Below are 12,125 nucleotides of genomic sequence, written 5' to 3' on the forward strand. Positions count from 1 at the left end.
GTAAGCACAACTGTAAAGCAAAGCATTTTTTATCCTCCAGACTTCCACTTTCTGAAAATAGTTCTGAGAAGTGGTCACACTTGGAAGCTGTGTCCGAGCAGCCAGAAGACTGCATGTGAAGTGAGAGGCTGTAGACAGATGTAGCTGCGCTTTGGGACACACGCCTTCCCGCCACCTTCAGCTCTGTTGAGTTCTTTGGTGGCAGTTTCCCCCCAAAAAACACTACTCATTTTTTCTTACATTCGTGATGCCATAAAGAAAGAAAGTAAATTAAAGATTGCACATGCACGGTATTCTTCCTCTATTCAAACAATAGAGAAAGCGTCTTCTGTAAGAACAGGCTGTGGGCATCATTGTTGAACTGGGATTCTTGTAGACCATGAAAGGATTAATCTCATGAGCAGAAATGAGAAAGTAAACAAAATGTTGTTGAGAATTTCCCTTACTTTAACTAAAGGAAGTAGAAGTTGATACCAAGAAGGGGAAGAATAAGATGGCCACAAAGTTAGAAATTTTAATGAGCTTTGTATATATTCAAAATGAAAATCAGTAGTTCTAGAATATAATCCTCTAGCATATACCCTAGAATAATGAAGACTGTAACACTGAACAGGAGACTTATTTTTTTAATGATTTTACAGAGCTAAGCACTCCCCCCAAAGACTACACATATTCAGGTCAGTAGGAGAAACAGGTAATTTGCTTGGGCCTTCTGAGGCTATTAGAAGTAAATCATTTTCATACCTCCCGGATTAGAAGAATTCTCCTATGTCTGCTCCCAATTTAAATTGATCATTTCTTTTTATGGGTTGCTGAGGCTGTAAAATGAAAATTTGCAATTATGGAAAAGTAGAAAAAGGTAAAATTTATTCTTTAAATTTAAAATTGTGTTATTATTGACTCTTAAGAACTCCACTTTTTTTTTAAAGTGTGTGTTCATAGGAGAGAGAGATTGTTTCAGACTAGAATATAAAATGTAACTCTTTTGTTTTTGGTTTTTTTTTTTTTTTTTTTTTTTTTTGAGACAGAGTCTCGCTCTGTTGCCTGGGCTAGAGTGAGTGCCATGGCATCATCCTAGCTCACAGCAACCTCAAACTCCTGGACTCAAGCAATCCTTCTGCCTCAGCCTCCCGAGTAGCTGGGACTACAGGCACGTGCCACCATGCCCAGCTAATTTTTTTCTATATATATTTTTAGCTGTCTATATAATTTCTTTCTATTTTTAGTAGAGACGGGGTCTCGCTCTTGCTCAGGCTGGTCTCGAACTCCTGAGCTCAAACAATCCACCCGCCTCGGCCTCCCAGAGTGCTGGGATTACAGGCGTGAGCCACCGCGCCCGGGTAAAATGTAACTCTTTACACATTAGGAATAAAAATCAGCACAGAAAATAAGAGCAGCGCGACATCATACGATGCCACTGATTTCATTAATCCACCCCGTAAAATACAGAGATATATGATATATTAAAAATTTTTTACCACAGTTGATTTGATAGAAGGAAGGCATAAAGAAGACAATTTCATAAGAGTATATTTTATGACTGGAGATCCAACAAAGTGTGCCCAGCTTAGCTGGGCTGAATTAGAACAGAATAACTTTTTAATTAAAAAAAAATTTCTGAGTGTCTACAGTGAGCAGGAATGTGCTGGGTGCCGTACACTCATTATCTCATTTAATATCCGTACACGTATTATCTCATTTAATATCTGCAACCCTGTGCAACAGGAACTGTTACATTTCACTGGGGAGACTCAGGAACTGAGAGGCAGCTTGCTCCAAAGCCCACAGCTAATAACCGAGGTGTACTCAGGCATCCCCACACCCCTTATCTGGGCAATGGCAGTAATGTGGGTATAGAAGTGAGAAATGAGACTGCCTGTAAATTACAACCACTGTTGGGTTCAAAAGCCAGAGGGCAAGGTCCACAAGGAGCCCTGTATCATGAAACTCCAAAGGCCCTTAGAAACCACACAGAGCTCCAGAGGGGAGAATGTTAAAGTCCATAGCCAGAGGAGCTATACCTTTTAATGATCTTTAAAGGTGAGAAGTCATTGCAAAACAGCCCAGCAGACATCAGACTGAGGTGAAGATTGCTTTTTAAAGGCAGGAGGTTGTGCCCTGTGGCTCTTTGGGAGCAAGATTGGGAAATAAGAGCCCTCTGTAGCCCTCAAGCCTCAGCAGTGGTCTGAACATTGTCTGCTTCCCCTGCCCAAGAGCCTTCACTGACGTCACTGGCCTCCCCGCTCCCGCCCGCCCTCCCTCGCTGGGTCCTGTCCCCAACAGCCTTCTCCTCCAGGATGCCCCACGCTTGGTCACTCCTCACAGCCTTCACTCTTGCAATTCCCTCTGCTGGAATGATCTTCCCCCAGGTCATCACACAACGGGCTGCTGCTCACTCTCAACTCAAACGTTACCTCCCGAGAGAGGCCATCCTTCCTACACCTGGCCCTTGCTGTTCCAGGGAGGATCGCTCTTCTCTCTTCTCTTCTTGGTTTTTCTCAACAACCGTTTTCACGCAGGGAAATTATCTTGTTTATTTATCCTTAATTCATTACTGACTTTCTCCTCCCCTAGAATGTAACCTTCCTCTGTTCAGGGACTTACTTCCTGACATGAGGTTGGCACTACTGCATCTCTCCTGTATGCCGGGTACTATCTGGAAACGGGATCTTTGAGTAGCAAAGAAGAATGTCCTCCAAGGATCGAGATAGATCTCGATTCACATTGAATTGGCTCAAGCAAACTCAAAATTAGGAAAAGCCACCAGTGAAAGGGCGTGCCCACATTCACTACAACCCAAACCCCCAAAATGACCAAAATTGACACTCACTGGTCTGTGCATTTTTAGGAAAAAAAAAAAAAAATGAAAAACAGTGCAGATATTGCTAGGAACTATTGAAGTTGGTTGAGTTTTGCTCTTGACCTCATTGGTGTTATCTGTCTCATATCTTCCGAGTTATTATTGAATTATTAACACTTAAAGCAAACTCAAGAGAAACAATTAAAGAAAATTTTATTTTATCGAAGAAAGTGCGGAGACATCGTCAGTTGTAATATAATGTAGGGTAACTATCGAAGTATTAAATGTAACATTTGGGAAATTCTTGAAAACTTTCTCAGCATTTGTAGGAAGCTCCCTTCTCTTTTCTAAATTCATCTATCCTTCAAAAACATCAGGGGAAAACAGTTGAGAAATTCTCACTCAACATTTTTTGAGAATGCTTTATACATACATTGTACAATTTTTTATCCTTAATATAAAAAAAGAATCAGCTCAGAAGATGTCATTTTTTGTCACTCATTGTATAATTTCTTCAGTACTTTAAACCTTTTCACACTTCATCATTTTTAAAATGCTTCACAAATTTCCTAACATTGGGAAAAGTTGAAAGACTTGTGTAGAACGAACACCCCATTCTCACCATCTAGAATATATCTTTACATTTTGCTATATTGTTTTATCACATCATCTGTCCATTCGTCCATCCATCAGACCACCTTATTTTTTGACACTTTCAAAGTGAGTTTAAAACACCAGCATACTGCCTCTCCAAGCACTCCAGAATGCATCTCTTTAAATAGAGATATAGATATTTGCAGCTTATTTTGTTCTTTCCATATAAAATTTACATACAAGGAAATGCACAAATTGTAAGGGAGCCATTTGATAACTTTTGACTATGGATACACCTGTGCAACTCAAACCTCTATTGAAATCCAGAACGCTATTATGACCCCCAACCATTCTCGAAAGGTGGTTGAGAAAAACTGCCACCCTTCCTAGGTCAATCCTCACCTCTCCTTCCTTGTCCCCCCCAGAGAAAACCAATGCTCTGATTATCATAACACTGGAGTCATACCATGTGTTTTCTTACATTTCTACTTCTTTTCCGTGGCATAATGCTTCTGAGTGACAGCCACCTGTATCGGGAGCTCCTTTTCCCTCCTGGGTAACATTGCTTCTTTTGGATCTGCTGTAGTTCGTGCAACCATTCTCCTGTTGATAGACACTCCGTCAGCATTTTGAGCTGAGTTGGTCATAAATCACTTGAAATCCATGGGTTTTTGGGAAACTTTGGCCATCATTTATAAGCTTTCTCAGTCATTGTTTCCACTTCTCAACTGGGAGATCTGTGAAAAGTCTTCACAAGTATTTAGCCTTCTACATTGAGATTTGTGAAAACCTTACTTTGTTTTAGTTTGTTTTATTGTTTTTTTTAGGGACAGGGTCTTTCTCTGTTGCCCAGGCTGGAGTGCAGGGGCATGATCATAGCTCACTGCAGCCTCGAACTCCTAGGCTCAAGTAATCCTCCTGCGTTAGGCTCCTGAGTAGCTGGTACTACAGGCATGCACCATCACACCTAGATATTATTTTTTTATTTTTTGTAAAGACAGGGATCTCACTTCATTGCCCAGGCTGGTCTCCAACTCCTATCCTCAAATAATTCTTTTGTCTCAGCCTCCCAAAGGACTGGGATTACAGGTATGAGCCACCATGCCCAGCCTGTTTCTTTACTTTTCTGTTTTGACATCATGACTAGTTTGAAAGGCTGTTCCCTCTCTCCCTGGTTTGCAAGGATCTTGCAGAAATAATATTAGTGAGAGAATTTGGACTGAGGCACCTGGCCAGTGGTGTGATCCATGGTTATCAAGAAAAAATATCTACAAAATTATTCCTTTGTAAGGAAAAGAAGGAAGGGTAAGCCATGTTGACTAAAGAAGACAGAATAAGGATTTCAGAAACAAATGGTATCAAGGTCAGTAGGAGACTGATGGGAAATGACTAGCTTAGAGCCCAAGGTTGGCATCCCACATTCAAGTTTACCTTCCCTGCGTCTTCCTCTGCTTTCCCCACTCATTCCCTCCTCATTCACTTGTGATGTTTCCTCAATCCTCCTTTTACTGCTGCACCATCATTTTAAGAATCCTGGAAGACTCATATTCTGTTCTCTGCAGACAAAATACCTTGAGTAATTACTCTGAAATCAGCCATGTGAACCTGCCTCTGAATCTCAGGTGACATGTCACCCCTCGTAGGAGGGGGAGAGAGGGAAGGGTTGTGTTTATGGGCTTTCCTTTACCAATCAAATGAAAAGATTACAGGAGCTGCTTCTTGTTCAAAAAATGTCAGATGATGTTCAGGAGAAAAGGAACATATTTGGTGTGGTGGGAAGAATTTCCCAGTAGTCCTAAAAGAACACTGTGTCCTCTGCTACTTGCTTAGCCTTCACTGAGAGTTGACCCTGACCAAAAGGAGCAGAACAAGTTAACATCAGTGCAACTGGCACAGATAAGCTTAAGTATCTCCAAGGCTCTGCAAAAAGGAAAAATAGCTTCAGGAACACCAGGATCCTTTGGAAGAGAAAATAGCTGCAATCATACTTAATGTGCTTATTAAAGGTGGTTTGACTTCACCTTTCCTAAATACAGGAATTATTTCAGAAATAAGGCTTCTAATCCCATCTCTTCCACTGCGTGTTTATGTAAGTAACCATTAGGGGCTTTGTGCTCCTCTCTGAAAAATGTCAAGGGTAGACAAGACTATTGAGCCCCAGTGTTGTGTACAAGATTGTGATTTTACACGTATATATTTTAATAAAAAGAAACATGGCACTTAATACATATTTAGACTTCAGTACAAAACTTCTGTATATATATTTTGAACATTTTTGGACTTATAAATAAGTCATGGCTAAGGAAGGTCATATTATGTATTAATGTATTTTTGAAATTTTAGATAGTACATGCTCACAGATGTAAATTTTATATATATATATATGTGTGTGTGTGTGTGTGTGTGTGCGCGCGCGCACAAATATTTATTGAGCACCTATTATGTGCCAGACCTTATGCTGGAAAAACCTTGAAATACACATTTCCTAACACTCTTCTTTCAAGCCTGTGGCTGTTAAATCAAACTGCTCCCATTTGCACTATTTATCTATGGATCTTGGGATTTCATCAAGACTGTGCATCCAAAACAAAATATAAAAGTAAATTGGTACTAGGACCAATACAAGACTCCATATATCATCCTTAGTGCTCAGTCTCAATTACTGGATTCATCAAAATAGCCTTATTGTTCTTAGCTATCAATTTGGGTAGCAAGTAACTTTCATTAATTTGAATTTATAAAGCAAAGTTGAAGAGAAGCTAGGCATGGTGGGGCATGCTATAGTCCCAGCTACTTGGGAGGCTGAGGCAGGAGGATCACTAGAACCCAGGAGTTTGAGGTTACAGTGAGCTATGATTATGCCACTGCACTCCAGTCTAGGCAACAGAGCAAGACCCCATCTTTAAAAAATAAAATAAAGTCAAAATAGTACAATACTTTTTGAAAACCTGTTTAATATGTTAGAGATTGCTCTTAAGACTTTAATCATCAAAAATGTGTTCTATAGCTAAAAATATATAATCACCAAGATGGCTTCCAAAAATAGAGTTTTAAATTATACCATTTCATATTATTTCACTTCTGTGATATCCTTGTTCACCTCACCTATCATTGATTCAATCAGCAAATACATATTGAACATCTACATCTGGGTGAGATATATATGAGAATTCATTAGCAGCCCTGGCTTCAAGAAATATATAATATGATGGAGGGCTAAGACAAGTGCACAAATAACAGAATCAGGTAAGCATCACAAGACACTCATACACAGCGTCTATAGGAAGAGAGTCCTAATTCTGTAGATTCAAGGATGCCTTCGTGGAAACTATCTTGGGGGCACAAACTCTTACCAGGTTGCAATGGAATATTATTCAGCCTTAAAAAGGAATGAAGTACTGATACATGCTATAACACGTATAAACCTTGAAGACATTATGCTAGGTGAAATACACTTGTAAACCAGACGCAAAAGGATAAATATTATGATTCCACTTATATGAGGTACTTAGAATATTCAAATCCATAAATACAGAAAGTAGAACAATGGCTACCAGGGGCTGGAAGGAAGAAAAATGGGGAATTGTAGTCTAATGGATATAGAGTTTCAGTATGGCGTGATGGAAAAAGTCTAGAGCTGGGTAGTGGTGACGGCTGCATACCCATGTGAATGTACTGCACACCACCGACTTGTACACTTAGTAATGGTTAAAATGGTAAATCTTAATGTTATTTATATTTTACCATGATAAAATAAAATCTCTGATCAAGAATGGAGAACGTGGTTCTGATCTCAGGCTTTCCATAGTTTAATGGAAAGTGAGGTTAATGTTCTCACCAAAAAAAGTAACGGTGAAATGGAAAATATGTTAATTTGCTTCACTATACTAACCACTTTACTATCTATCTATCTATATCCCATAAGATCATGTTGTAAAACTCAGATATACATAATAAAATTTAACTTAAAAAGAGGAAAATATTCCATGAAATTTCTACGTGGTAAAAGAGGTCAAATAGCCAGATATCAAGGAATGCCTGAGCTTTGGATGGTATTGTCTGGTTTCCATTCAATCGTTAGTTATGAGAGAGAATCAAGCCAAGGAAAGCTAATTGATGACTTATTTTTCCATTTATAAAACCAAGTGTACACTCTGTCTCCTCTTGGCTGGTCAGTGACACTGTGACTTAAATAGGCATTTCCATGCCACCAGGGAAATGCATAAAGTGAGCCTAATTGCTGCTCAGTCCCTTCGGGGCACCCTTTGAGAAGCCACAGTTAGGGAACAGCACAGCCTAGGGGTCACAGCCCAGGCTGTTCTCGGGTCATGGTCCTTAGGGCTGCAGCTCTTTAAATGACCGTCGTGTACCCTTGAGCACGCCACGTATAGATGACACAGAAAAGATCACGAAAAATATCACTACTTAATATTCTACTTCAAAATGGGGGGGAAGGATACTATAAACTACGAAGCCTTTCAAATTGTTCTGCTTGCTTCCTCTAATGCAAAAAGATATGTGTAAATTTATACAAATAGTAACTTCACGGTTTAAAATAGAGATTTATTTACTGGACATAAGATATAATGGTGTAGAGGAAATTTAATACTTCCAAAAGGAAATAGGATCCTCACAAGATTGCATTATTTTACAAAAATTTGTAAGAATGCCAGCACGTTAGTCGTTGTCCAGGGAGTAGCTGAACATGAAAGTCATGTCTCAAATGATGAATCAGAATCTTTTTTTTTTTTTTAATATTAGAGCAGAATACAAACCAGAGAAACTTCCTTCACATTCCTTTGAGGTTGACCATGAAGATGCTGATAAGGATGAAGTAAGTAAATTGTTGAAAGTGAAATGTTTAAAACATGAGCATAATTAGTTCCTGTCTTTCCCTAGAGTGTTTCACGCTCTGATCAGTTTTCCATAAAGTTGTAGTAGCTGTTCGTGTTAGGGCTTTTAGTCAGAATGAATCACGTTTGTTTTGAAATGGAACATGGTTATTTAAGATGAGTCAAAGAGAGGAAAAGGAGTCTGTTTAAATGCAGCGTCTAGGCTGTGGGACCCACAAGAGAGGGCTGTGATGCTAACGATGCCTTTTGTCCAGGATACGACATCCCACTCATCCTCCAAGGGCGGTGGGGGAGCAGGAGGAACTGGAGTTTTCAAGTCTGGCTGGCTCTACAAGGGGAATTTTAACAGCACTGTGAACAATACCGTCACTGTTCGGGTAAGGAGACAAGACTCATCTTTGTCTCTGTCACCTTTCTTGACATCCCCTCCTTTGGTCACAGCACAGAGGAGAACCATTTCTATTGAGTTTATGTTTCATGTGATATTTTACTTATGAAGAAGTAGGATGCTCTTCTCTAGAACCCTGCCCGAGTAATGTTGCACTCCTGAAGCACTGAGAACAATTCTAATTTCCACGAGTAATCCCACACTGCCATTTGAACTACCTCCTTCTGTCTTTCCTTTATTTAGTCATTCAAAAAGCGCTACTTCCAGCTGACTCAGTTGCCGGATAACTCCTACATTATGAATTTTTACAAAGATGAAAAGATATCCAAAGAACCCAAAGGCTGCATCTTTTTGGATTCCTGTACAGGTGTGGTACAGGTGAGTAGAAATCCTTTTCCCCCTTGGGATTTTTTTTTGTTTGGAAAGTGTATTCGACAAATATTTATGGAATATCTGACATGAGCCAGGAATTGTTCTAGGCTGTAAGGATTCGGTGAAGAACAAGGCAGCCTAGATCTCTGCTTCCACAAAACTTATTTCAATAGATAAAGAAAGACAAGTAATACACAAAGGAATAAGTAAACAGAATGGAATCAGTTGGTAAATTTTGTGATAAAATGAACAGAGTAACAGAAGGGAGTGAGACAAGTGGTGAGGTTAGAAATGAATGTTAATACTCAATAAGTGCGAAGATCATTTTGAGGAAAGATCATTTTATCTACAGACTAAAGAATGAGCAGAGGCAACAAGTGCAAAGGTCCTGAGGCAGGGGCAAGTCTGATATATTCAAAGAGAAGAGGAAGATGAGCACCAGTGGAACTTCAGTGTGGAGATCCCCTGAACTGAAGAAATTCAGTAAAGTAATATGTAAACCACATAGTATCAAAGTATGCATTTCATAAATGTTATCTTTATAATTAGGTAATAATAGCAGAGTACATTTATAGTGTGCATATGTCAGCTTTTAGTATGAACTGTCGGTTCTTAGTGCGCTTATGGCCAAAGAATGACCAGACACACCGAAGTAAGGCAAGCACAAAAATGAGGTTTATTGAGGAGAGAAAGATAGGATTATGGGGCAAGAGCCCGATATAGGTTTGCAGAGCATAATCCATACACTACAGGTGACGACTGGACCCATTGTCACAGCAAAGGGAAAGCAAGAGGAAAGGCACAAAAAAGGGCCTGGTTATGGTCTGTGTCTTGTTTTATAGTGCCTGGATTGGGACCTCCCCGTAAGTCAAATGTCACTGTGGAACCACTTGGGACATTTGGGAGATGTATGACCTAAGTCTTACTGTGCATGCAGATCTCCCATGAGCCTCTCTGAAAGCCCATTTTGGGGGGTGAATCACAGCAGCACCCACTTTTGTCCATAGGAGACCCAGAATCCCTCGCTAACTACCTAACACATACACATCATCTTTCTTCTAAGAGGAGGTTTTCTTTAAAGACAGGGATTACATTGATTCCCAAGAGTTTAATTTCAGAAACAGATATAGCGCTTTTAACAGGTAATACTCTACAAGCTCTCTCGGACTTCACATTATTGTCTTTAGTATTAAACTTGCCACAGGTCACTGTGACAAAGAGAAGCAGAATAATTCCATAGACCTCAGCTAGGCATCTTGCTTTCAAAATATTCATTCTTTCTATTCTAATGAAATAACACTCCTTATTCCCGCTTAAGTAAAAATTGAAGCAGTCAAGTGTTTTAACAATCTCCCCTCAAATTTCACCACCTTTTGAGGACTGTGTTTCTGGTCACGGGCCATTAGAGCAATACTTTCTGTTGCCACTAACCCCCAACACTCTTGTGTCTTGTTACTAGCTGAGATTACATCTGGGGGTGCTTGGATGTGTGGGTGCCAATAGAGTTCTCTTCAGTTAGTTAGCCCTGGCCTATTTCTAGACAGTTCATCTATTAAAATCTGGAATTCTTCCAGGAAGTCATAAGGCTGAACTTTAAAAGGAAAGAATTAATCAAGTATTGCTGAGCACTCCACGAGCAGCGAAAGATAATTGCATTTTCACACAGATGCCAACTTTCCATATGGAAAGACCAATGATGACCTTAATGGGGGGTGGAGATAGTTTTCTACTGTTGGTCACAAAGGAGCCTCTTTGGCCTTAGAAATATGAAGTAAAAGTGCAGCAATGAAGATCAATAACTACATTTTATAGATAGTGAGCTGAAAAATTTAAATATTTTCTTTTCCATTTGTACTTCAAAGCTTTCTCTGGCAAAGGAGTTATTATTTTTTTTAAAGAAGTATCATTGTAGTTCTTTGTTATGTATCAAGTTTGCAGAGATACAGTCTAATGTGCAGTATCTTTCTTCTTCAAAGAATCATAGAACTCAGTGTTGGATACACATTTTAGTGCTATAATCTGACTGTCCACTATAGGAACCTTTTCTCCCATAATCTGTTACTTGGACTGTGTTTCAGTCCCTGCTTAAACATTGCCCTAGAATTTAGAAAGAGTCTTATGGGGCAAACACAAAGTTGAGATGCATGCAGGTCAACACTCAAATCCTGGTTTTGCCATTTACTGTCTGAAGACTTTGAGTAAGCTACTCAACCTTTCTATCTGTTTCCTCATCAGTAAAACTCTACTAAATATGCTAACGTATGAAAAGCACTGAGAGACAGTGTGGTCAACCTTCCTTCCCTAGTTCTTCCATTAATTACAAAACTCACAACTTCAGGAATACAGACATTCCATTGTGGGAAAGCCTTCCAAGAAAATCTTGATTCACTTTCCTAAAATTTCTACCTCAATGTACTAATTTATCTATTTCTTTCTTTATTCATTAATTCATTCCACAAACTTATTTAGTGCCTATGACATGCTAGAAACTGTGCCTAGGCATGGGGGATTCAATTCCTTGTTGAAGTCAAAATAAGAGAGGAACTAGCTATGGGCTCACTATGACACAGTGTCACAAGAGCTACAGAGGAGGTGTGAATGGCAGAGCCCATGGAGTGTTCTGGGAGCACCAAACAGTGATGAACTCTGCAAGTCTGTACAAAAAACCTGGGCCTGTCTATAGGATTCCCCAAGGTAGATTTTGCATATATATCTTTCAAGGTTTCAGGTCTGTCCCTACATTTATATTCCTCTTTATCAAGAAACTTTATCCAGTATGTTCTACATCCTTTGTAGAGGCAGGGACCAGCTTCTTGAGATTACTTTGGGAAGAAAGACATCTGGGTCACTTGTCACTTTGTGTATGAGTCCCAGATCTTAAATATTTGCTTGCAGCTCTTTCTGATTTGTAAGATTTTCCATCTGGAAAGAGGATTTTTGAGGGAGATAATGCAAGTTTCACCATTGTTCTAGGAAGCACTCAGGGACAAAATGTGCCTGAAGATGAATCACGTACACAGAGCAAATGAATAACTGGGATGAGTCAGACCAATTTTGTTAGGAACCATTACCAATGTGCATTGAGTAAGGCAAAAAGAGGAACAAAGTCTTTGTTTCA

At 39.4% G+C, this 12,125-nt stretch overlaps 1 protein-coding gene across 6 annotated transcripts in view; it reads left to right on the top strand.

Moving 5' to 3' along the window:
• Positions 1-12,125, top strand: part of DOCK10 (dedicator of cytokinesis 10) — a 251,705-nt gene that overhangs the window by 137,985 nt on the left and 101,595 nt on the right. For all 6 annotated transcript variants that reach the window (XM_069466706.1, XM_069466724.1, XM_069466686.1 and 3 more), the window contains exons 5-7: positions 8,156-8,228; positions 8,502-8,624; positions 8,879-9,013. In XM_069466706.1, coding sequence (XP_069322807.1) covers positions 8,156-8,228; positions 8,502-8,624; positions 8,879-9,013 — 331 coding nt within the window. The remainder of the gene's footprint in view (positions 1-8,155; positions 8,229-8,501; positions 8,625-8,878; positions 9,014-12,125) is intronic.

The sequence above is a fragment of the Eulemur rufifrons genome, chromosome 1 (assembly GCF_041146395.1).
Source record: "Eulemur rufifrons isolate Redbay chromosome 1, OSU_ERuf_1, whole genome shotgun sequence".
NCBI classification, from domain to species: domain Eukaryota; kingdom Metazoa; phylum Chordata; class Mammalia; order Primates; family Lemuridae; genus Eulemur; species Eulemur rufifrons.